Consider the following 27,351-nt stretch of genomic DNA (forward strand, 5'->3'; position numbering starts at 1 on the left):
TTGGTGTGTATTTGTAGGTGCATATCCCTCTGCACCTCTGCATTTACATATCCCTCTGCACCTACAAATACACACCAGGTGCGCGCCCGACATTATTCCTTTTAAAACTACTCTTTCATTTATATAACAAATGTGAGCGACGTTGGCCTTTTTAGTGGATATTTTGTACATCTCTCACAGAGATGTTGCCACTCAAAGGGTCAGAAAATACAAAACTAAAATTCCATATAATTACAATATCAGTATCTGTAACACCAAAGTCAAAATCTGTACACAATTGTAATGTGATTGAAGGCGTGAGGAATTTTTGTTTTTTAGAAGAAAGGAAAGAAAGACGGAAGGAAGGAAAAGAGGAAAGAAAGGAAAAAGGGGTGGGGCTAAATTCATAATAGACTGATCACTCTGTGACATATGTCTGGTAATGCGAGGGACGAGACCCCCTTAAGTTACACACAGGTTACCTTTCACAATATTTGGCGTGTCAAAAACCAAGTAATGTTTTTAAAATATCGGATTCGACGTAGGTAAAAGGCAGACTGTCAATATATCAACCCCACTTCTTTTTTCAATATGAAAGGCCGCCATTTTACATTCATCCCATAATACCTCCATCAAAGTAATTTTCCATCCACCTATTGTAGTGGCAGCAGAAACTATCCAGTGATTCAGTATTATTATTTAGCAACCATAACCATTACAGAAAGCACGGGGATCAGGAGAGCATTGCCACTTTAAATGCACCAGAAAAAAAAAAAATATCTGCGAACAGTAATAATTAATTAATTAATTAATTATACGATTACCTAAATCAAGGAATTTACAACAAAACTTTCCTATTGTACCACAAAATCAGAATAGGTATGAAATAGCGAGTCTGGGTTTGGCAGATGCCGAGAGAACATCTTTACCTGCCTGACTGCATTAAGCCAACTGTGAGGTTTGGTGGAGGAGGAATAATGGTACGGGTCTGTTTTTCAGGGTTTGGGCTAGGCCTCTTATCCGGTGAAGGGCAATATTAATGCTTCAGCATACCGAAATAATTTGATTTTTGAATGCCATGCTTCCAACTTTGTGGCAACAATTTTGGGGAACGCTCTTCTCTATTCCAACATGACTGTTTCCCAGTACACAAACCAAGGGCTATAAAGATATGGTATGGTGATTTTGGTGTGGAAGAACTTGACTGAACCGGACAGGGCCCTAACCTCAACCGCATCAAGCACCTTAGAAATGAACTCTAACAGAAACTGCGAGCCGGGCCTTCTCATCCAACATCCGTGCCTGACCTCAGAAATTCTCTACAGAATAAATGGCCAAAAACTCCCAGAGAAACGGCAAAATCTTGTGGGAAACGTTCCAAGAAGAGTGCAAGCGGTAAAAGGGGTACCAACTCCATATTAAAGTATACAGTTCGTGGTGGTGTAATGGTCAGGCACCCAAACCCTTGTCCATATTAGTGTCTGTGTAATTGTGAGTATGTCCTGTGGCTACCACTAATCTGCGACTGAGACAGACAGGAAGTGGTCACTGTGGACGTCACAACCCTTTATCAAAGATGCCAGGTCACGCAGGAGGTTTTCATACACCTACAAAACAGCAGGCTCCCGCCCCCAAAATGCTGGCTTCCTGCCAGTCAATAGCTCTTACCTGCATGTCGTAGCCAAACAACAGCCAGATTATATTTCTCAGAGCACACCAGCGCACTAAGGAGTGGCAGCGCAGAGTTATATTCTCCAACGTCAAGAAAAGCTTCTGCCACATCCAAATACAAATCCCCCATTTCTTCCGGATTCTGCTCCATTAAGGATGTCAACATGGGCTATAAAAAAAGAAAAGAAAAAAAAGTTCATGATATATATTTTGTTAAAGCCGTATGAGGGTGGCCACTTGGGCGATTGTGTATGGCTGCAGGTATCTGTGAGAGATGAGCTGCAGGCATCTTTGAAAAAGCTCACATTGGAGCGAAACTATTTAGAGGATCCCGGCACCCGTGGAGAGGAGTTACTTTTTCCTGTGAAGTCCACCATTGTTGTCCCATACGCTTGTACTCACTGCCAATTCCGCCAGAGACATCGATTACACAGGCGGCCACTACACGGACACCGAGTTCCAGCTTTGGTGTTACCATCAACTGTGCAGCGGGTGAGAGACGCAGCACAGTACGCCCCACGGACACACCGCACTAGCCGGAGGTGAGACCCCCCCACTGCAGCGGGTGAGAGACGCAGCACAGTACGCCCCACCGCACTAGCCGGAGGTGAGACCACCCACTGCTGCGGGTGAGAGACGCAGCACAGTACGCCCCACCGCACTAGCCGGAGGTGAGACCACCCACTGCTGCGGGTGAGAGACGCAGCACAGTACGCCCCACGGACACACCGCACTAGCCGGAGGTGAGACCACCCACTGCTGCGGGTGAGAGACGCAGCAGTACCGGAATGACATCACACTGCTGGTTTTCAGGTGGTTCTCTTACCCGGCAATTCATCTTGCATTCACCGCAAATTAGCAGGTAGCAGCACTGGGGGCAGTGAACACTTCACGGAATCGTCCCTCAGTCTCCCTGCTTCTTTCCACCTTGCTACAAAATATTTACTGGAGTCCGTGAGTACCACATATGTGGAAATATTATCCCTGCTAAATAACCAAATACACTTGGAGACCGAGTAGTTTATTGGCAACCTGGTGGACAATCTATATTCATATATTCCCATATGGAATTTGAATAAATCCCGGGGACATTCATTTTTATCTTATATCAATTTTTATGCATATATATTTCGTATTATTTATTTCTATATATATTTTTGATCTTTTTTATTTAATTTTCATTAATTAGGTTATAGCTTGCATATAAACCAACAGAAATAGCTGGCCACCTAAATTATATGAGCATTGTCCATTTATCCATCTAATATTCAATAATATTTTATATTGTGTGAAAATTATTTATTGTATTTTTTTTATATGTTTTATAAACGAGATTTTTTTTACAAATCATTAAATAATCATTTATTAAAAATTGTGTGGAACGGTGACTCAGCCATATTGCACTCTATACAGACAAAAGCGCAGACACTGGGATTTTTATCTCTCTTTGAGGCATCTGTGAGAGACAGGCTCCACGCGTTCCGTGCCAGAACAAAAGACAGCTCCAGAGGCAGGAAGCTGCTCCATGAAGTCTCTGAAAACAAAGGGAATTCATTGTTCGTGTATGGCAGGAGAAGCGTGTGTTATATATTTATATAGGTGTCCTTCCACATAAGTACTTGCATGTTTGTATCTCTTAATTTTTTGAAGGTAAAGCTTGTATAATCAGTATATTGCTAAATGACTAAATACCAGTTTATATTTTTGGCAGAAGACGGGTTCAGCCGCTATCTACGATTTAGTGTCAGGATGTCTTAGCATAGTCATGTTTAGTATCACTGTATTTCTTATTATATTGGATAAATTAAGTAATGGTTTATATTAGGATAGCTTGTTTAGTTTCAGAGATCTAGATAATAACTGACAGACATTTGTGATAGAAATTAAATTAATGACAGGAGACCCCTGTATGAAACTGGGTGAACCCGTAAGATATGCTGGTCCAGTCTCGTGGATGGGAACGAAGAACCAAGCTCCCCTCCAACCAGCTCGCAGTTACCGGAGATGACCTGAGTGAATGACCAATAGAAGACACCTGGGAAGTGACATCACCGCCTGTTGTTTAATGTTAATTGATAACGATTGTACATTGGGGTCTGAAGGCCAATGCCGTTCTAAGCTGCATCTTACGACCTTGTACTTTTGGACTAATACGACCTTTTTGACTTGAGAGTAAACCTTGCTCTTGGACTTCTCCTCATCTTTGTAGCAACTACTATTTAAACGTAACAGTTTATACAAAGCAAAGTATTTCTCCAGTACCAGGGTTTATGTAGTTTGACTTCACTTACATTATAAATTAACATAATCATGGCATATGAAATAGTCACTGTTTGCGGGCCGATTTGAGGCATACATAAAAAAGCTTTATTTGCAGGGAACCACAATGCAAGATTCCATACTAGTTCATCTGCAAGAAGGAAGAGATTGCCACCCCTTGATTTTATGCAAACCCCAGCAATCATTTTCATCATCAGTAGTATAACAAAAGAGATTGGAAAACCCGCGCTTCAGACAATAGGCGGTATTCAATACAAGGGCGAGCGGCTGGCGAGGTGGGTTTATACGGCGAGGATGGGTTTTTTTTAGCAAGGAAAAGCCATCCTCGCCATCTAGCTCCCTCGCCCTATTCTATGTTCTGGGGAAATTCTTACCGTCAGAGGGCGGCGAGGATTCCCCAGAACAGTGAGGCAAATACAGGGAGCCCGCTGCATATAGCGGCGAGCGACTCGGTTTCCACTTCGCCACAGGCGGCAGGCAAGTTGGAAACAGCGAGTAAGCGGGGGGTTGAATACTCTGACTGTGAGCTATTGGCACTGCTCGCCGTATAGCTCGCCAGATGCCATTGAATATCACTGAAAGGGTGTAGCCCTATCTAGAAAATACTCATCAACTATTCAAGATAACACGTACAAATAAAAAATAAGACAGGGCGCTCCCCACTTGGGAAATTCCATTTTTCACAGAGCTGACGATGTAGTCAGTGCTGGTTGTTTTTGATTTGTATCGGGCACGATGTACAGGTCTTTATACCTCAAAGAAAAAAACAAATCAAAAGCTCCTCGTCTTATTTTTTATTTGGATCATCAGTAGAATTAGAAGCACCAGCCCTATCATAGGTGTAAGATATCTATCAGAAGCAGGTGTCCTTATCCCCCTAACCACAGAGCATTGGAAACAATTCCAAGCCACTAAGTTTCCACCTGAAAAACTTCCAATGGAAAGTCAGATTTGGACAAGTACCAAACGGCGGGGATGCACGTGCATGTGAGATGCTTGCATGTCCCCGTCAGATTGAGTGACTCTCCCCCCGCTCTCACCAGGGGAGGGGATCTGGGGAGGGCTGGGGATAAATGAGAGGTGCTCCATCTGTAAGTGTTCCAATGTTGTACCGTATTTCGCAGCAACAGATCCCAGCCTCCTGCTGCATTCCAAGGAAGCAGCCGCGATTCACACTCCAACCACAACTGAATTAAGCCCTGTGTGCAAAAACTTCTGTGTATCCGTAAACTGAGATTAGTCCAATTTATAAATCAGGCCCATAGTATTGTAGAAGAACAAAAACAACTTCATGTCAAAATCTTGGATTATTATTATTACTACTTACACTGACAGGCTCCAGAATATTTAGATGGATCAAACAAAGCATCATCTTCACTGTAATATCTATTGGGACTCCATCCGGTACATGGCACAGAACACTCTCTACAGAGACAATATCTACAAAAAACAAAAAAATAAAAATAAAAAAAAATACATTTTACACAGTGACTGGCATACAATTTTAACATACATCTTATACCCCTTTCACGCCGCAGACAATTACCGGTTCGACCATACATCTACAGATTGATTGTCAGACCTGGCTGGTTGGAAGAAACACCTGGTAATATCTGAGTGACAGATGCTTTTGGCAGTTTTCCAGCATTTCAAAGCAAATGGTCAACTGTCATTTGCTCTCATCCATTACCAGGTTTTTGTTCCAACCAGACAGATCTGACAATCAATGTGAAGATGTATGGCCAGCTTTAGTCAAGTTTTAGTAAGTGGATGTTGACGAACATTTTCATCTAATTTTAGTCATTGATTTAGTCGTAGCCTTGCAGTTTATTGATACTGTATTGGATTTTGCTGAAGATCATTTCTCTACCATTCCCTGGAGTACTTTGTATAATTTTCACTATGTGTTTCGTAATCTAGGTATCAAACAAGTGCAACACAAATGCGATTTCCGTCACAGCAGGTCATTTATTTTCTGAAAATATTAATTCAAGAACATAACTGTTTTACTTTTCATTAAAAACATTAATTGAAATAATTAAAAAAAATCTACAACCTGCCTGATACCAGCAAGTAGTAATACAGTACTTGTCTACTGCAAAATAAAATGAAGCTGTAAGGATGCATATTATAATATATAGTTATAATGCCAAAGTTAACTAAACAGCTAGCTACAAAAATTGACTGAGTGTTTCTCATGACACAGTAGTTTTGCAGCCGCAGCGTAAGTAAATCTAGGGCCAGAGAGGATGGGTAAAACTGCATAAGATACAGTATTATAAATTAAATAATCCCAAAAACCAATCACTCAAAAAATGCTTGTCCTGATGCAAAATGATAGAGCATTTTCGTCCAGTCAATCTTAGCCAGGAAAACATGGACTAATACTGTATAAAACATTTTCGTTATTTAAAAAAAAATACTATTTTTGTTATCGTCACATTTTAATTACAGAAAAAACCTGTCAAACTGTTATAGACTTGAATTTTAGTTGATGAAATTAACACTACCCCCCATAAAACCAGTACATTTCCCTATCATGTGAATTTAATTTGGCGCACTTAACACTGCTTTAAAGAAGTCCCAGGAAGGGAAATCTGAATATAGATTAACAGCTGAGGAGGGCACTCAGTACTTATGTAGTATCTGGGCGTCCGATTTAGAAATCGGGTCGGATCGGGCACATCGCATCGCATGCGACCATCGGATGCGATGCAATGCCCCGATTTTTCCATAGGAATCAATGTTAAAATGGACTGAGTCCATTTTAACATGGAATTCAATGGGAAAAAGGGGTCCTTTTCATACCCCTACTATCCAAGTGGGCATGGAGTTGGATATAAACCTGTGGCGAGCGTAGCGAGCCACCGAGCCCGAAGCGTGGCGAGGGGACACAGAATACCGTCCCCTCGCGGGGCTCGGTGGCTCGCTACGCTCGCCACAGGTTTATATCCAACTCCATGCCCACTTGGATAGTAGGGGTATGAAAAGGACCCCTTTTTCCCATTGAATTCCATGTTAAAATGGACTCAGCCCATTTTAACATTGATTCCTATGGAAAAATCGGGTCATCGCATCCGATGGTCGCATGCGATGCGATATCGCAATGCATCTGATTGTATGCCTTAACTTAAGGCATACAATCAAAAAATCGGACGCCCAGATACTACATAAGTACCGGGCACTCACTATTAGATGTGAAAATCAATGGTGGTTTAATGAACAAAACTACATATTCTATGTCGATGTTTCGACTCTAAACGGATCTTTTTCAAGACATACGGGAATCAGCAACAGCCCAACAAGCAGGTCACTCTGATAACCTGCTTGTTGGGCTGTTGCCGCTTCCCATACTGTGGGGCAGATGTATTAAGCTTTAACAAGAGATAAATGCAAGGGTGATAAAGAGAAATAAACGTCCAGCCAATCACCTGCTAACTGCCATGTTACAGGCTGTGTTTGAAAAAAGTCAGTAAGGAGCTGATTGGCTGGACGTTTATCACTCTTTATCACCCTTGCATTTATCTCTTGTTAAGGTTTAATACATCTGCCCCACGGGTGCCGGACGGGGTCCCGACAGTCGGGTTCCCGACTGTCAAAACACAGACAGCCGGGTTCCTGACGGGCGTCTGCTATTTTCCCTTGTGGGGGTCCACGACCCCCATAGAGGGAGAATAGAATAGGTGGCTCACGTAGCAAGACACCGTGCCCGTGGCGAGCGCAGCGAGCCCGTAAGGGGCTTTGTTGCGCTCATCATGCTGTCTGGGTCCGGCCAGTCGGGATCCCGACAGCGGGATAATGACTGTCGTTATCCCGACTGCCAGACCCCTGCCCCACTATGTCTTGAAAAAGCCGTGTTTAGGGTCAAAACGTCGACATTTAATATATGTACTTTTGTTTAATAAACTACCTTTGATTTTTGCATTGAATGGTGAGTGCCCTCCTCAGCTTTTATTTGCTGGACTGTTTATCTATATTCAGAATACCCCTCCTGGAACTTCTTTAATGGTGCATTCCTCTTCTATATACACTCCTGAATGCGAGTCCAGACCCTGAATTATATATAAATAAATGATTAACATATACATGTACATACCTGGCTGACATATAAACACAATTAAAATGAATTACATTTTTTTCAAAATTTCTTAAAAAATGTTCATGGGGTTGGACATACTAAAATGTTTGAGAAAATATAAAGCCATTCTGCCCGGGGAATCCATAACATTTTCAACCTACACTGACAACTCCAGGGGTAACTGGTCTTTGTTTTTATAAAACATTTCAGGAAGACCTTTAATGTGCACATTAATGACATCGCTCTGCATCATTGATTAGCCATAGTTTTCAGCAGAGCATCTGATTACCTGGATTATCTTCAGAGTTGGGGTCTTCGATTCTATTAAGTGTAATCCCTGAGAACTGTGTAATGACCTTAAAAAAAAAAAAAAAAAAATAACATTCTCTTATGAAGAGTAGATCCAAAGCTGGCCATACAGTACCCCGCTCCAAGGTATCGCATGCAGTTCTGCCGGATCCGATAAACCTTGCGTGCAGCACTTTGGTTTGGGAACTGCTCACCCGGATTCTCGGCCCGATCAGTCAGAATCGGGTGAATAGAGATCGAATCGTATAAGTGCATGGGCCCCTTTAGAAACATCACATTCCTGTATAAATACATATTAACAATCAAAACTATTTTCCAAATAACATTGTGTTGTGTGGTTCTTCCTGGCCATTTATTAGCTGTAGGGAAAAATACAAACAAAAGACACACATCCCCTAGCGTCTATAACACACATGGAAATAAAAAGATTCTGCAAGGGCTGTATTCTCATAGATATGTTGCCATGTTCCGTTAACAGGACCAGATTCGCAGATGCATCAAATGCCTTTGCAGCTAGACACACCAGGATTTGTATTAAATCGCCCGCTGACTATGTCGCTGAACTGCCACTTGTGTACAAAGACTCAAATCATCAGCACAAAATCGACCTAAGAAACCGTATAACCCACACTGGTGCCGAAACAGAGGGGGTACTAGTGGGGAGACAGGCCTTCAAGGTCAGGTTTTTTTCTAGCAGGCGATTTGATTGGATCGCCCAATAAACGACCCGTTTTCACCGACCGCAGCCTGAGGCAAGCAAAAACAAATCCCCGACAAGCCCCGGCGCGCACCCACTTATCAGTCTGATTAGAATGCCCTGCATATTGTTCTACGTTGTCGTTTTCCATTATCTTAGTGCAGACAAATAGTTAAGCATCATTTATTTACACAGGAGAGACTGCTAACTACCCACTGACCGAACAAGCGCTCCTTAAAAGAATGACACCAAGTACCGGCAGAATATTTTGTTACGTATCACACAAGTACGCCACCAAAATACATAACATCTTACTGGTCCGGAGGAGTCTTCCCTATGCTGAGCTACCAGCAGCCTACCACTGCTGGCAAATAATTGCGAGGCCCAATTTATAGGAATTCAGATGGTAGCAGCTGGACTCTATGGTTACCCAAAGTCCCTAGCATGTAGAGTAAACAGACTGAACGATGTGGGTCAGCGCTTGGACTACATTATATGCAAATGTGAGGACTACGAAAACTTTTATTAGATCAGCGTCACAATGCTCCACATACATATGTGTGTGCGTGTGTATGACAACAGGTAGAGGGGAGCTGGCCCTGAATGAGAGGCGCTCCATCTGTATGTCCTGAATACTGCGTTTTCCTCATTGGATTGGTATAATTATATATCTTGCCCTGCAGCTGTATAATGAAAGGACACTGAAATAATATAATATGAATGCTGCGGGAAACACACAGTTACAGTACAAATACCTCGAGCGCTTTGTCGTACTGGTTGTTGGAGATGTAAAGTTCTGCAGCAATATTGACATCCTCTATTGCGACAAGATCTTTATGCTTGGAAAACGCTTCTTCAATAATGACGATGGCAGAGGAGACGTCGTTGGTTTCATAATAACTCCTGTAAAAATTTTGCACAACATTGTGTTATTAAAGAGAGAACGTTAACCCATGTATCCCGTTGCTTGATAACCCTTTACATGAAAAGGTGTATATTATAATGAACAATGAGCATCCTACTATAAAATTACGGATATAAAAAAAAAAAAAAACCCTCAATGTTTCTTAATTTATGTATGCACAAGGTTAACGCCTCAGGGAATTGCAATATTAATATACACTAAGTACAACATTATTACTATTATAAGTTGAAAGCCTGTGAAAATGATGGATACCAGGGCCGTATTATGGGGGAGGGGGAAGGGGCTGCTGATCTCACAGGAGCTGCGGGGTCTCAGATACTCCTGCTGCTGGGAGTTACTTCTCAGTCATACTGATTGTGAGTGAATGAGAGTGTGTGTGTGTGTGTGTGTGTGTGAGTTTGTAGGTGTGCACCACCATTGCACCATAGAAGCGAGGAGCAGCGTTAGCCTTTTCTATACCTAGATGCTGTATATATGGGTGATGGGCTAGAATGATTCTCTATACACTAGCACTGGCCCATGTAAGCTCACCAGTCCCCAAACATCTCCTGGCAGTCGGGAGGTAGAGGGGAGCAAAAGCCAACAGCAACTGGAAGGTGTGTGTGTGTGTGTGTGTGCGTGTGTGCGTGTGTGCGGGGTCTGGGTAGGCCTCTGTGAGGTGTGACATAGTGTCCGTGCGGCTTCTGAAACACTGCTATCTGTTGGCAGCGAGTGAAATTACACCTACTAGCTTTCGACGCATTTGCTTTGAGCGGGCTCACTAATATCCATCTAACTACGCCTCACCTCTAGGAGTACTGCCATAGACCACAAGAGGCCACTCAACAGACCAAATCACTCCTTTGTGTTCTAAAAAATGTAAATAATAGAGAAGTAAAAACTATTTTTGGAGGTAGGAGCAGATGGGGACTGGGGGTGGGGTGCAGAGTTTGTGGGCTAAAAAACTGTCACAGTTCAAAGTGAAAGTACATGTATTTATTTATTTACAGTTTCATATATAGCGCAGAATATTCTGTTGCACTTTATAATTGGAAACAACAGTGATAAAACAAACTAGGTAGTAACCAACCGACACAGGAGGAAGTAAACAACAGACACAGGAGGAAGGAGATTCCTGCTCGCAAGCTTAGTACATTGCAGAAGCTGTCACTTTGACGGGCTTTTAACTAGTTGTAGAAATAACAACACAGCTCCTGGCAACCATTGGCCATCACTTAGAAGTCATATAGTCCACCAGAAAGTCCCCTTTAAATTGCAGCTATACAGAAATCTACAAAACAACTTTTACATAAAGAGAAGATGCATCTCAATACGTCCCAGCTGAACTGATAAGCAAATTGTGAAGCATTCCATAGCTCAAAACATTTTGAAGTATACCACACTACAATTTGGAAACCAGCTATGTTAGTCTGCTACACTGTAGTCTCTTTGCAGCTTATGAATGTTTATCTCATTGTTTACTAGCTCAGTGTTAATGACCGCTTACTGAGTACAGGGCCGGTGCTAGGGTGTCCGGCGCCTTCCTGCAAACCATACATTTTGCGCCCTTTCCCATTGCCATTGCAACAAGCTGCCGTCCGATTGTGGGAGTGTATGCAACATGCAATCCTATGGAGGATCTCGGGTGCATGTACATGTATGCATACACCATCTCCGTGCTGTGTCCGCAAAATGTTGCAGGCACTAAAGGTGCCCATACACGTTGCGAGAACCACAGACGTTATGGGCTAGATCACATCGCACAGAATGCATGCAATGTGTGTGCGATGCGATCCGAAAGCAGTACAAAAAGTATGTGCAGCACTCGTGACTGAGGGGGAAAGGAGGGGAGAGAAGTAGGAGATGGAAGAAGAGGAGAGGAGATAGAGGGGGCGGAGTGTTGAGGACTGGCATCGGCACTGGCACAGCACACTGAGAAGAGGGAAAGAAGGGGAGGCGGCACTGCTGCCTGTTCGTCATTTGATTGACAGCTGACAGGAGCAGGGAGCAATGGGTAGGGGGCGGATCCGGACATGACATGTCATCCAGGCATTCACAGTCAGCGCTACATACCTCAGCGCAAGTGTCTGTAAGGAAGAGGGGGCAGGTCGCAGGAAGAGGACAGTGTGTGCATGGTGCAGGGAGCTGCTCAGCCTCTCCATACTGCTGCCCGCTGTCAGACAGGCGCTGCGGGCGGCGTGCAGGAGGCAGTGACAGTGAGGGCTGAGGCAGCTTTAGCAGAGCAGGGAGAGAGACAGCGCCTTTTCAGCATGGCGCCTCCCTGAAGGAGCTGCTGAGTGGGTAGCGCCGGCCCTGACTGAGTAATACCACTTTTACACCCGACCCGGTATTTGGTACACGGTTCCAAGCCAGGTCGGATCCGGGATATGCACCGTTTACACTGCTGTGCCGACCCGCAGTGTGACATCATCTTCAAGCACCGGGACCGCCGATCGTTGTGCTGTGGTCAAGCCCAGCACCAAGGTAAGCTGCTGGGCTGCTCCCAGTTCCCGTGAACCCCCTCAGCCCCCATCCGTAAGGTGAATGGATGCCGCACACAAGTATCCATTTACCCCCTCCCTGCAGAGTACAGCAGACAGCAGCGGAGGCTGTGTGCACCCCCGTCCAACCTCCAAGTTGACCGCAGGATGCTGCGAAACGGAGGTTGAGCTTCCCCCATTGCTGTAAACGGGATGACCCGTACCCATTTACACTGCCTTCTACCCAGGTCCTGCCCGTGTTCCAGGACCTGGGTAGAAGTCCCGTGTAAAGGGACACTAGTTAACCCCTTTTACACCGCCGCTGACCCAGGTCCACGAGGGAAAAACTATTTTTTGGCAGCGGTATAAAAGGGGTATTACTGTTACCAGGGGATCTCCTATTTGGCAATGGAAAACTGGGATAAAGATTTGTTTTATGACGTTTTATTACAAAAGGTTTTAATTGTTTTACATGTGTATGTTCATTTATCTTTCCGATTGATATATTATTTACCAATTTAGCACTGCCACCTCTTTAATGTCAATAAGGATCTCGGACACCATCATTGTGGTCTCCAGACAGAGCTGTCTTTCCCGACAGCATTGAAGAGGCATCTCGGCAAAACAAGCCCGACTTTAGAAGCATTCGGGCTCGTTTTGCCGAGAACGGACGTGGATTGTCGGGCTCACGGCAGGATCTTGATAATCCACGGCCGTTTCTCGCAGCCACACCCCCTTTTTCAGCACTCGGCAGGCAGGACATTGAATCCCGCCTGCCGAGATGCAGTCGAACGGGCCGAGAACGGGACCTGGTCACAACCATCGTGCTCAATAAACATCATGACACCGTCCATGTCACGTCCTACTGTACAGTGAACAGCGAATTGCCTTCCGCAAGATCAGAACTAAAAACCTGTCGATACTGTATAATAACTTACTTGGCCATATCTCTTGCCAGCTGCATGAAGCGATCCCCGTCCGTAGGAGACAACAAATTAAGGATACGGCGATACCCATCCATTGCCAATTTATGCTCTCCCACCTGCTCATAGAGGCTCGACCTCTCCCACAGATAACGAACATTTGTAGGATTATATTTCAGTGCTGGAAAATGCGAAATCATTTATAGTCAATAACGATAAAATATTGATAATTTGCCTCATGTACTCGAACAACTAAAAATACAAATAGTGCAAGAAAATCTCTTAATAAAAAATAATGCTTACACAGCGAAGTGTACAGAGGGGCTAATTTGGTATGGACCGTTTGTGCAATTCCCAGCACGGTTTTCCCAAGCATCGCACACAGAACACGTTCTGCGTATACAGTGTGTGCCTAATGGGTCCTGCGATTGCAGCCCAGTTCAGCAAAAGCCTTTGCCTATTTAAAAAAGCAGAGGCGCTCGGGTAACCTGGCATGGTGAGGCAAAGCACTGCATCGTATACACAGTTTACAATGCCCCCTGCGACTGCACGTCTGGGTAGGGTCAGACTTACTCTGGTTGCAGTCACAGATGACCATCATGATCGATGGTCGAGAGCTTCATGTAGAATTCCAATCTCATCGCAGTTCTAGCACTCGCAAATACAGGAAGGAAGTGTATGCACCTTCTCCTGCAATTGTATTGCTAAGGGTCGCAAGCAGTTAAGTAATATTATCCATACAGAGGACCAGGTGCATCACGCTTCAAAAAGTGAGAAAGTGGAGAGTGATAAACAACTAGCCAATAAATATTTGTCGTTTAAACCTAGCCTGTAACATGGCAGTTAGGAGCTGATTGGCTGGTTGTTTATCACTCTTATTATTTATTTACAGTTTTCATATAGCGCAGCGTATTCCATTGAGCTTTTCAATAAGACTCAACAGTGATAAGACAAACAGGGTAGTCACAGACAGATATAAAGGCGGGAAGACCCTTCCCCCATAGGGACATTTTAAGGATACATAAGGATAGGCCCTATCTATAGCACAGGGGCCCCACCAAATTACTAGGAACATACAGTGGCATTATTACTTCTTTCTTCCTACTGCTGATACCTCTCCCTATGCAACCAAGCATCTGACTTGCCTTCTTCATTGCTTTATTACATTGCCTACCTGCTTTTAAGTCCCATGAAATAGTGACACCTAGGGGTTTATTCTAGTTCATTCTTTCTGACAAAATCCTTCTTAGATGGACAAAACCATGTGCACTGCAGGGGGTCAGATGTAACATGTGCAGAGAGAATTAGATTTGGGTGAGTTATTTTGTTTCTGTTTTTGTTACTGACTGCATGATTTTACACTGCAATATAGATCTCACTTTGAAGAAAAACCCCACCCAAATCTAATTCTCTCTGCACAAGTTACATCTGCCCCACCCGCAGTGCACATGGTTTTGTCCATCTAAGAAGGATTTTGTCAGAAAGAATGGACTAGAATAACCCCCCTAGATCCCTCTCTTCCTCAGTAGTTTCCATTATAGTGCCATTTATACTATATTTTAGTCTTTGGGTTTTTGAGACCCAAATCCATGATTTTGCATTAAACTGTAATTTCCAAGATCTTGCTCATTCCCTTAGTCCTGCAGTTTCCAACCTGGTGTACTCTGACTCCTGGGGGTATGATGCAGACCCACCGGGGGTACTTGAAGATAATATTGGTAATGGGGGAAGAAGAAATCTCCCATTGGCACGGAGACGACCCATGTTGTGTCGCTTCCGGTTCCGTCTGCAGCGTTATCAGCGTCTCCACATGCTTTTGTCTGACCAGCAATCCACTGGGAGCGAACCACGCTGCCCCCAGACATCAGCGACCACCTGACATGGGAGGAGGAAGCAGCGGCATTGATCCTACAGGTAGGCACAGAGGGAACCGATTGCTCCTTGTGCACGAGCGGTCATTCAATAATCGCACAGCAACCGTAAGGTCAGAATGACCCCCATACTGCGTACACACTAGATCAGTGGTTCCCAACCTGGGGTATGAGTACCTCTGGGGGTACAGTGCAGACCAGTTGGGGGTACTTGGAAGTAATATTCATAATGGCGGAAGAAGAGGAAGTAGTTTGCGGATGGCAGAAGAAGGCTACCTTTGCTGTTGGGTTCCACAGCATCAGGTATGTACATATGCTGTACTGTACCCCTTGTACATTCTATGCCCCTATATACCATGTGCTGTGCCCCCATGTACTTTGTGCACCCACTGTACTCAGCCCCTATGTTTCCTGTACTTTCCTGCTTCTCTGTGCTGCACTCCTATATACACACTGTACTCTGCCCATATGTACCCAGTGGTGTATACTCTGTGCCCCATATGTCCAGTTGTGCCCTGCCCTTATAATCCCTGTGCACTCTGTGCCTCTATAGAGCCTGTGCACAGGACCCTATATACTGGTTCTGTACCATCTTACTCTATCTGCATGGCCCCAAAATAATGTATGTTGACATAACATGTATATCTGCATTACACCAGCACAGTGACACCGCAAACCACAGATACTATCATTTATTTATCAGTCAGAACTCCTTACCTTCAGCACTGCCTGCCCTTAACTGCCTGCACTGTGCCTTGCTCACCCAGTACTGCTCATATCTACTCTTATCCCCTACCTACCTACCCCCACATGTAACAGCTACTCTAGTTGTTGCCAGAGTCAGCTTCGTACAGGTCCACAACTAACCTAACCCGTGACACCCAACAACCCAGGATGGCCTGGGAGGGAATTCCCTTTATTTGGGGGACCAGGGCTGACTATTCACAGAGCGGTCGTGGCTGCAGGACTTGACTTGACCCTGATGACTATTGAAGCCCGATGCTGGTTGCAAAAAATACGGGAACCCCTACACCTTTTGTCCCCCGTATTTTTGGAACCAGGGCTGGCTCAAAGAACCTATGGCTGGTTAACCTTGTGGGGGGCACTTCACAACTTTTTTTTTGTTACTTTTGCCCCCCCAAAAAACACTTTCCCGTTACTTAAAAATCATCAGAAATTGCGATAGATTTCTGGATTTTGCACCCTACGCGCCTTTCAGACAAAAATTTTGGTGCAATTTTTTTGTGCCTAAAAGAAAAAAAAAATTGCATTGTATTACATTTTTAGCCCATTGTATTCAATATTATTTTATCCACTCTGAAACGTCAACCAGATCATAAATAAAATCATTGTGGGGGGTTCAGATTAGCTTTTTTTTTTTACAGATGGCCACACACTAAGATATTTTTCAGGCAATCTGACAGTGGCAAAAGATCTTCAAGTGACTCCATACATTCATTTATTTGCCCAATGTAAAGTACACTGGCGTGATATTAAATAACTCTGAAGACTAAAGGTCTGACAAACGGAACATCCATGAAGGATGAAATCAAGAGATTACAATTGTTTTTGAAAGTTTTTGAGCATTGGCAGATTATCTTTCAGATACAGATACTCATTCAGAACAATCGTTCGTATACGGGATTGCTGATAGTATCTCCAGTGTATGGCCAGCTTTAGAGGGTTCATCTACCTTTGGCGTAGCAAAATATGGCCTGCTTGATGTTGTCTTGTTCCAAAGACATCTCTGCCAGCCGGACCCATTCCTCTGTGTCACTGGGGTTTAGATGGGCAGCAATCAGTTCAAACTGCAGTGATTTCTCCATGTCCCCCTGGTCCTCATATATCATAGCGAGTGTTGAGAAAGGTTCATAAGCCAGAGGAGCTGTTGGAATGAAAATAGAAAGCTATGATAGGTAAAGTAATATACATAGATTGCAATGGTATGGCATTTAAAATGGAAATTTGGCTCATGTTATATATGGTGTCCGTTTGTGTGTCTCCAAAACACTACATCTCTTTCTCTCTCACACACGCACAAACACAGAGGCAATCACACTGTAGCACACTAGCTTTTGAAGCATTTGCTTTGAGCGGGCTTACCAGCGTAATATATATGGAATTAGTGTAACCTCAGCTACTTGCACAATTAGAGCAGAGAGCAATTCCACAAATCTGTGGTTTGTACTCAGACCTATGTACTGGGTCTAGGAACAAAGACGTGCCTTTAAATCATCAAAATTATGACTGCGTACCTTGTCTGATGATTTCCATACACATTACTATGGCTTCCTCTCCCTCTCCTCGGGCAAAGCGAATGTTGGCCTCGCCCATGAGCCCTCGCAGGGCCCTAGGAAGCTTACTTCGAGGTCTTTTTGCCTAACCGAGAAAGAAAAATATAAACGAACAAGTCTACAATTGCAGAAAATTGTCATTTAAAATAACTTTATGATTAAAGGAAAAAAAAACATTAACGTTTTGTAGATATCACTTTCCTACCAATAGAACTCCTTGCTTTACATGTCAATTTTAAAAACCAAAACCACACAAGATACAAAATAAGCCAAACAGAAATGAGAATTAGGGCTGTATTATTTTCTTTGAGGAATTCTAGAGCGGTGGTCTCTCAAACTGTATCTGAAGAAACCTGACCACCATAACTTTCCAGAGACCGGGACTTTGCAAACTTATTATATGTGCTTTTACCATGTATACATCTAGTAGGCAGAAGACACAGGGGAAGGGGAAGACCCCAATGTGGTTTGTATAGGATATGCTATTTAGTAGAGATGGCCATCGTTAGTTGCCATCGATGGCAATTCTGCAACTGGCCACCGATAGTGCTAAACTATGCAATGGATGACCATCGATATTTTTACATATCGAAGGTCTTCCATTGTGTTTGATTGAGTGGCCTGTAGGCCTATTAAAACATGGGGGTGGGGCTTGGTGGGGGCGGAGCTATGCTCTGTGTCCCGGCACTTAAAAAAAAACAATCGATTAAGGGAAACCAGATGGTTCTCCCCCATCGAAGGAAAAAGTATTCGTCATCGGCCATGAACCATCAATGATTTTGAATCCTCAATGGTCATCCCTACTATTTATGCAAGTGCATATGTATGGAATTATATTATATGTACTTGTATTATAATGTTGCACTAGTGATTCTTTTCTTTCTTTTAGCTACTGTACACGTGAGGAGTTGATTAATTACGATAGATAAGAAAGGGGGATTCTGCATCTATTATGTCCAACCTAAAAATAGAGAGTTAGTAAGTTAGTAATTCTGTGGGGAATGTTTTTTATTTCTTGAGGAAAGATGTATGTTCAGCCTGAGGACGGGACAATAAAGTCCTGAAACATCGCTGATATTATGGCTCCTGTCTGTTGATTTGAAATTAAGTCCGGAGTGTGCGGTATTTCTGGAAAATGTATATTTAATGGTATATAAGTCACTGAGCCTAGAACACTTCATATTCAGTTACGCAGTCACCTACATTTAACAATTCGTTGCATCGTTTTATAAAAAAAATAATTATATTATACTATATTGCATTAAATTGTGTCTGTTTACATTTAGAACGTTGTCACAAATATTTTTTTAGCGAAAACCCCCATCTTTGTTTGTGCCCAGGTCCAGGCAGTCTGTATAGAGACTGGAGTCGTTTTTGGCAACGCAGCCTCATTACTGTGACGCAAGGTGGGGGAAGGCGCTCAAAATTAAAGCTACAGTAGTTTAAGTGCCAAACCCCAGCCCAACCGACAATCCCATGGTCAAGTGTCGCTCCCCTTTTGCCGCAAGACAAAATATTTTGCTGAGGTTTAAACGTAAGGGCCCAACTGAGAATTAACTAATGCATTTAATTTTCTGCCATAAGCCTGTCTTGTGTTTTGCAGCTTTGTGTTTGTGTTACTGGCCTGATCTTTAAAATACCTTCATCATCTTTTTGTTTTCTCTATTAATTTCCATTTCCAAGGCAAAGACATCTCCGGCAGAAGGTTGCTGACCGGTGTCATCTCCATCCTCCTCCTCTTCTTCATCCTCCCCATCATCCTCTCCAAGCATTGATGCAAATGCCTTTTGAACGGACTTGCTGACACCATCAGCCGTTTCCTCTGAATAAATTCATACAAAGAAAAAAAAAAACAACGTGCTTCAGGAGCAAATTATGTTTTAAGAGACAATAATACGAGAACAGATCCATCTTGCGTAACTTGTTTGACGTAAGTTAATTGAATCACATTAATACTGAACTAAGAGCAAATCTCAACGGTTCCAAACAGCATTCATCTTGGTCAACCATGAGTCAAAAGCAACCACTAAGTAGTTCCAACAAAACCCCATTGTACACACAAATACTGGAACACTTTTGAAGGCAATTCTGAAATAGACATCACAAAGGGGTTCAGTATGATTTCACGACAAGCATTGGCCGACAGTCAAAATACCAACATGTTCAAAATGGCGACGTTCATTATGCCGACATGGGCAAAATGGCGACAGGTTCAAAATGGCGACATTTTTTGTTGTTGTCTATGTCAACATAGACACCATATAACTGTAGAGCGTTCCCTCGCAGGGCACGGTGCGTTGCTGCGCTCGGCACTCTACTATTATAATATAACTCTATGCCGACTTGGATCGTGAAGTAAGAACAAGTTTGTTTAAAAAAAAAAATTCTGAAAAACCTCACGTCGATTTTTTGATATGTTAACATGTTTACTTTCAGCATTTTGACCATGTCAGCATTATAAATGTCAGCATTTTGACTGTCGGTAAATTGACTACATCCCCGACAAAGTCACTACAAAGATGAAGCCAGCCTTATTCTTGCAGGGGCTGGCGGTAGTATCCCGCCAGGGGCGCTCGCGCGCCCCGTGGCAACGGAGCTTGCCCCGGGTCCCCGCCGCACCCCCCGCCGTCGACTTTCACTGTTCGACTCAATGTATGTTGACCTTTCCTGTCTATACCTAAACCAGCGCTAGTTATGAACTGATATACAGTATGGCAGTTCTTGAGAGGGAGGGAATCTGAAAACATGCTGGAGAAGAATACCTCTGTCCTCATTGTACTCGGCACATGCTGAAGTGGACGGAGCATTAGGGTCGGTAGAGTCACCAGCTGCAGGGTCTGTAGGTATTATATTGGACACTTCCTAAATACAATAAAATAGTGCGTTAGTCAATTTAAAGCAGACTTCCTAAAATGATCACAAGCTCGGGTGATATTTCTAAATTCTGGAGTAAAAGGTGCCCACACACGGTGCATTTTTCGGGTGCGATGCACACTCCCGCACACAGCCCATCGTCTGTGTAGTCCGTGCTTTTAGTACTAGATTGCATCGTATCCAGTACAAAAAGCAGGCTGCTGTAGCACAGTGTATTCTTTTTGTAGTAGATACAATGCAATCTAGTACTAAAAGCACAGAGTTCAATAATAAACTTGCTCTTTTGCATTTTTACTCAAGGTAAAAAAGCTTGAAATGACTGAATACATTTAAAACGTGACACTGATTTAAGTGCACAGTAGTAGCTAATACCCCATGGCTTGCACGGACCATGCATCAATGAGGATCTGTTGGCTTGACCAAACTGCAGTTTGAGATTTAATACAAAGGACAGTTCTCAAAAACGTTGCTATCGATTACCAGTAGGACTTGGCATCATGTTTGTATAGGAGTCAAAAGGTTGACATGGGGTTTTCACTTGTCTTGAATGTCGACACAGTCAACATGGACACTAAAAAAGTGCACCGTGTTCACTTGCATGGCTCGCTACGCTCGGCACACTATTTGTTTTCTCCCACCACCTCCTAGTGGATGGTAGGGCATGAAATACCGCCTGACGGCACATGTCGGCTGAAAATAGTGAAACACCAGGTCGACCAGCACCATGTTTTCTGGTCAACAGAGCTTTTTCTGCTTTGGGTTAGTCACAGAGTGGGTTTACTTAAAGAAGTTCCTGAATTCTTTGGTGTCATCCCTGTTCTATTGCTGAAACGCGACACCATACTTTAGTATCGCAAGTGCATCCCCTCTGTGTTCTGATTGGCTCTCTCAGGATAGCGTCATCTGATGTATACTTTAAGCTTCCCTGCGCTCTGTCCGGCACTAGACTCCAGCTTGGCCGCTTGATATCCCAGCAGCCAGGAGAAACCAAATCCCTGATAGAGGCACCTAAAAGCTAGAAGTGCAGTGAAAATACATACAGTAGGCCCACGGCTTTTCACGGACGCTATGTATTTTTAGTATACAAACCACATACAGGTTGAGTATCCCTTATACAAAATGCTCAGGACCAGAAACATTTTGAATAACATATTATGCAGTATTATGGAATATTTTTGTATTTCAATGAGGTATCGAGGACAAGACCGATGTGTGAATACAAAATGAATTTATGTTGTGAAATACACACAAATATGTTCTATTTGTGCATGGAATAAAGTTTCAAAACAGGAAACAAAGTTTGTGTCCTAACTCAGGCACTGAATTTGAATGCCAAGCAATCATTTTCTTGCACATTTTCAGTGCCAGTTACATATTATTTCCCCAGTAGTGCCCATTACAGATGTCCCCGGCATTGCCCGTTACATATGATGTCCCCGGCATTGCCCGTTACATATGATGTCCCCAGCGGTGCCCGTTACATATGATGTCCCCAGCGGTGCCCGTTACATATGATGTCCCCAGCGGTGCCCGTTACATATGATGTCCCCAGCGGTGCCCGTTACATATGATGTCCCCAGCGGTGCCCGTTACATATGATGTCCCCAGCGGTGCCCGTTACATATGATGTCCCCAGCGGTGCCCGTTACATATGATGTCCCCAGCGGTGCCCGTTACATATGATGTCCCCAGCGGTGCCCGTTACATATGATGTCCCCAGCGGTGCCCGTTACATATGATGTCCCCAGCGGTGCCCGTTACATATGATGTCCCCAGTGGTGCCCGTTACATATGATGTCCCCAGCGGTGCCCGTTACAATATGATGTCCCCAGCGGTGCCCGTTACATATGATGTCCCCAGCGGTGCCCGTTACATATGATGTCCCCAGCGGTGCCCGTTACATATGATGTCCCCAGCGGTGCCCGTTACATATGATGTCCCCAGCGGTGCCCGTTACATATGATGTCCCCAGTGGTGCCCGTTACATATGATGTCCCCAGTGGTGCCCGTTACATATTATTTCCCCAGTGGTGCCCGTTACATATGATGTCCCCAGTGGTGCCCGTTACATATTATTTCCCAAGTGGTGCCCGTTACATATTATTTCCCCAGTGGTGCCCGTTACATATGATGTCCCCAGTAGTGCCAGTTACATATGATGTCCCCAGTAGTGCCAGTTACATATGATGTCCCCAGTAGTGCCAGTTACATATGATGTCCCCAGTAGTGCCCGTTACAGATGTCCCCAGTAGTGCTTTTAGCGAGGAAATAAACTACGATTTTCGAAATAAATTTCAGCCTATACCTTAAATTGAAAGTCATTGTTTCTGTGTAAAAGGCAGTGGGGGAGATTCTCTAAACTAAAAATGCAGTAAAAACCACTTTGTCAGGGTTTTTACCGCATTTTGGGATGCCCTAAGCATCCCCCGCTGGGTTACCGCGGCGGGGGGCATTGGCAGAAAAATCTGGCGATGCCCCATAGAAGCCTATGGGCTTCTACCGCAACCCACCGCCGCCCCACACCAACCCCCACTCACCTGTGTCCGCGCAGCACAGAGCTGTGCTGCCCGGAACTGTGACCTCCTCCTCCCTGCACTGTACATCCTCTTCCGGGTGCAGGTAAGAGGAGAGCCCGGCGCAGAAGCAGCAGCGCCGGGTAAGGGAGGGAGGGGGAGCCACCGGGACCCGGCGACTCTCACCGCAAAGGACAGCTCTTAACGCAAGAGCTGTCCTTTGCCATATGTATCGCATATGTTACAACATATCGGATAATTATGTATGCAATGGGCGACGAAGGGGGGCGGAGCTGGGCCGCGATTGTTAGAGAATCTCCCCCAAATTGATTTGACATTGTTGCTCGTTTTTACTACTATACCGTTTTGTCACGAGCCTGCCTTTCTTCTCGTCGTTTCTCGAATTCCTCAAAGGAAATTTTACCTTCCAAGTAATCGATGAGCTCAGGACTAAAACCAGACATTGTTAACACAAATTAATGGGCATCTGCAAAAACACATAGAAAACAAAAACACATGACAAAAATATACAACACACTCAATTAATAGCAATACATGCAAATAGTTGAAAATGAGGATACAGAACCCCCCCCCCCACTACATTAAGGGGCACATGTATCAAAGTTTAAAGAGAGATAAAGTACAAAAGGTGAATGGTTGGACCTCTCTCCAAGTCGAGAGAGAGAGCAAGAGATTGTATCTAGAAACAAAGGCACTCACAAGTGAATTTTAAGTTAACTTATATTATGGAAAGTACATTTTGGCGCCACACAAGTTCAGGAATCCAGTTCCTGATTATGCCATAATGCTTGGAGACCTAATGTACGTCTATTCAATGATCCCATTACTTTCCTGCTGGAAAATAGCAGTGCATATATCCTTTTTGGTTTGTAAAGCTCCATACCTGTTTAGTACGATGCATATAACACATTTCTCACATAATAAAGTTCTATAGATGTGTACACACGGGCAAAAATCGCTGGCAATATGGTGGCTGAGCGACAATATTGCCAGCGATTGGAGTGTGCACAGACAACAAATCGCTGGGTGCGCGCTCCCATTTTCAGCCCCCTAATGGTCGCTGGTCGGAGGAGCATGCTTCCCTGACCAGCAATTTCCCCTGCCTCTTCTCCCGGCAGTGTGACATTTTCATCAGCGGCCATCTCTGGTGGCTGATGAAAATGGGACACTGAGCAATGATTGCTGAGCAATATATTGCCAGCGATCATATTGCTCGGTGTGTACACAGCATAAGTATGCAGGCTAGTTCTCCTAAGCGTTATAAACGATAGACAATGACATTACAGAATAAGATGTATCACAATTCAGCCTTTGTTGTATGAACATGAAGCGTGCTACATAAGCAGGTCAGTGATGATGTTATTTGTTTATTTAGGTTTGGATTAACAAGACACATGTAGACAACCCATACTATCGGTCCAGCCATGGACAACCCATACTATCGGTCCAGCCATAGATAACCCATACTATTGGTCCAGCCATACTATTGGTCCAGGCATAGACAACCCATACTATTGGTCCAGGCATAGACAACCCATACTATTGGTCCAGCCATGGACATGCCATACTATTGGTCCAGCCATGGACATGCCATACTATTGGTCCAGCCATGGACATGCCATACTATTGGTCCAGCCATGGACATGCCATACTATTGGTGCAGCCATAGACACACCATACTATTGGTCCAGGCATAGACAACCCATACTATTGGTCCAGCCATGGACATGCCATACTATTGGTCCAGCCATGGACATGCCATACTATTGGTCCAGCCATGGACATGCCATACTATTGGTCCAGCCATGGACATGCCATACTATTGGTCCAGCCATGGATAACCCATACTATTGGTCCAGCCATGGATAACCCATACTATTGGTCCAGCCTTGGATAACCCATACTATTGGTACAGCCATGGATAACCCATACTATTGGTACAGCCATAGACATACCATACTATTGGTACAGCCATAGACATGCCATACTATTGGTCCAGCCATGGACAACCCATACTATTGGTCCAGCCATGGACAACCCATACTATTGGTCCAGCCATGGACAACCCATACTATTGGTCCAGCCATGGACAACCCATACTATTGGTCCAGCCATGGACAACCCATACTATTGGTCCAGCCATAGACATGCCATACTATTGGTCCAGCCATGGACAACCCATACTATTGGTCCAGCCATAGACATACCATACTATTGGTCCAGCCATAGACATACCATGCTATTGGTCCAGCCATAGACAACCCATACTATTGGTCCAGCTATAGACAACCCATACTATTGGTCCAGCTATAGACAACCCATACTATTGGTCCAGCCATAGACATACCATACTATTGGTACAGCCATAGACAACCAAAACTATTGGTCCAGCCAAAGACATACCATACTATTGGTACAGCCATAGACAACCCATACTATTGGTCCAGCCATAGACAATCCATACTATTGGTACAGCCATAGACAACCCATACTATTGGTACAGCCATAGACATACCATACTATTGGTACAGCCATAGACAACCCATAGTATTGGTACAGCCATAGACAACCCATACTATTGGTCCAGACTCCAGCATTGTCTGTGCCTCTGTGAGCAATAACACCATTGGACAAGACAAGTCTTCCGCAGAGACTCGTGCACAGGAGTCACAGGTTATTTGCGGTACCTTGCGCTATAGACAGCAGTAGATCAATAAGATCTTACCCCGCAGTGACAATAACGCAGCGAGCACCATAAAGCCGGGACACTCAGCAGCAGCACTTCCTCTGTATACAGCAGCGGAGCTTTCCGCACCACGTGGGCTGTGACGTCACTGTCAAGGGTCTTTATACTTTAAAGCGACAGTGTTATATATATAGCGCTGTACACATACACGTGCGGTGCTGCACCCGAGCTTTCTCTCCTGTGGGAGAGGGGTCATAACTACAGTACGTGGATATTGGGCTGCTTGTCCCAGTAGGATACAGAATCGGGGGGGGCAGCTTTCACCGGGGACATGTGGAAGGTTAGCTTACTCCCCCCCTGTATGGTCCGGACCGTTCCGGCTTTTAACTTTTACTACATCTCCTGACCATACAGGGAGGCTTTATTCTCTCTCTTCTCCTCTCTGTAGTGACAGGTGTCACAGGCACCCCCATTGGGACACCATATGTAAAGGCCCCCATACACCGAGGCGATTTGGTCCGATTTCAGCTGATTGCTACCAATCGGCCCGATAAATCGGACCAAATCGTCCCTCCCTTACATGCCGTCGGGTCCTATGCTCGGCCCCGTGTGCATCGGACCCGACCAGGTGGTCGGACTGGCAGTCCGTTCAACCACCCGTTCCTTCTGTCGGCGAGGCAGGCGGGAAGCAGGGATGCATGCGATCCATCACAACGCACAAGGTCCCGGGGGCTCGCAGGCTGTCGGGTGTCCGTACACTGCTGGGAGACATCGTAGGCAGTGTATGGGTACCTTAAGTGTATACATCACTAATGCAGTAAAAGTGCAGGGCTGGGGTACCCTGGATAGTGGCGCTGCCAATTATTATCATACAGCATATATATTACACAGAGAATGTGGCCCTTTGGATTCTTGCTCCTAGACTGGACATACAGATTATTTCTATCTCCTGAATATACCACTGTGGCCCTCTTCTACAGCCCATATCGCTCACTATTATAAGGAGCCTGCTCTTCTGTGATTTGAATGCCACCTAGTGGCGCTTGTGATATTAACAAGGCCTCAGGATCGCTCACAGATCCTTTGCTATCATGATGTGACTGTCCTTTCTACTGCTGGAGCCCGCTGCTCCTTTACCAGCTATGTAAGGCCTCCTTGTGGAGAGGCTGCCGATGACCCCCAACGTATCTGATTTAATATGTACCCAAACACCATTTTTTAGCACTCTTGACTCCTCCCTCTCCTTTGCACCCCACATCCAAGCTCTGACCAATTCTTGTCGGTTCCCGTTACGCAACATTGCCTGCATCAGGCCCTTTCTCTCACAGAGTGCAACTAAGCTGATCATCTACTCATTGGTCATCTCACGGCTCGACTACTGCAATGTTCTCCTCACCGGCCTCGCTCGATCCCAACTGGCTCCTCTCCAATCTGTCCTCAATGCTGCAGCCAGGCTTATCTTCCTCTCCCGCCGCTCTACTCCCCCACTCCCCTTTAACAAAATCCGCACTGGCTTCCTTTCCCCTACAGAATCCTCTTCAAACACCTCACACTCACATACAGGGCCATCTCTAATTCCATTGCTCCATATATCTCTAACCTCATCTCCATTCATACACCCTCCCGCCCTCTACGGTCAGCTGACGACTGTCGTCTCTCCTCCACCCTGATCACTGCTTCCCACGCTAGAGTTCAGGACTTTGCCCGTGCTGCACCCCTTCAGTGGAACGCACTCCCTCGCTCCATTAGACTCTCCCCGACCTTGCAAAG

General features: G+C 44.5%; 1 protein-coding gene across 1 annotated transcript in view; it reads right to left on the reverse strand.

The window, feature by feature from the left end:
- GTF3C3 (general transcription factor IIIC subunit 3) overlaps positions 1 to 25,732 on the reverse strand; it is a 44,638-nt gene extending 18,906 nt beyond the window's left edge. Inside the window, exons 1-11 of the mRNA XM_083161045.1 lie at positions 25,621 to 25,732; positions 23,237 to 23,361; positions 20,249 to 20,348; positions 19,127 to 19,308; positions 17,448 to 17,571; positions 16,886 to 17,077; positions 13,337 to 13,502; positions 9,770 to 9,917; positions 8,298 to 8,364; positions 5,258 to 5,370; positions 1,648 to 1,819 (exon numbers count right to left, since the gene is read on the reverse strand). Of these exons, the coding sequence (XP_083017171.1) occupies positions 1,648 to 1,819; positions 5,258 to 5,370; positions 8,298 to 8,364; positions 9,770 to 9,917; positions 13,337 to 13,502; positions 16,886 to 17,077; positions 17,448 to 17,571; positions 19,127 to 19,308; positions 20,249 to 20,348; positions 23,237 to 23,338 (1,366 nt within the window). The 5' untranslated portion in view covers positions 23,339 to 23,361; positions 25,621 to 25,732. The remainder of the gene's footprint in view (positions 1 to 1,647; positions 1,820 to 5,257; positions 5,371 to 8,297; positions 8,365 to 9,769; positions 9,918 to 13,336; positions 13,503 to 16,885; positions 17,078 to 17,447; positions 17,572 to 19,126; positions 19,309 to 20,248; positions 20,349 to 23,236; positions 23,362 to 25,620) is intronic.
- Positions 25,733 to 27,351: the final 1,619 nt, after the last annotated feature.

This window comes from Crinia signifera, chromosome 9 (assembly GCF_055691185.1).
Source record: "Crinia signifera chromosome 9, ASM5569118v1, whole genome shotgun sequence".
In the NCBI taxonomy this organism is placed as follows: Eukaryota; Metazoa; Chordata; class Amphibia; order Anura; family Myobatrachidae; genus Crinia; species Crinia signifera.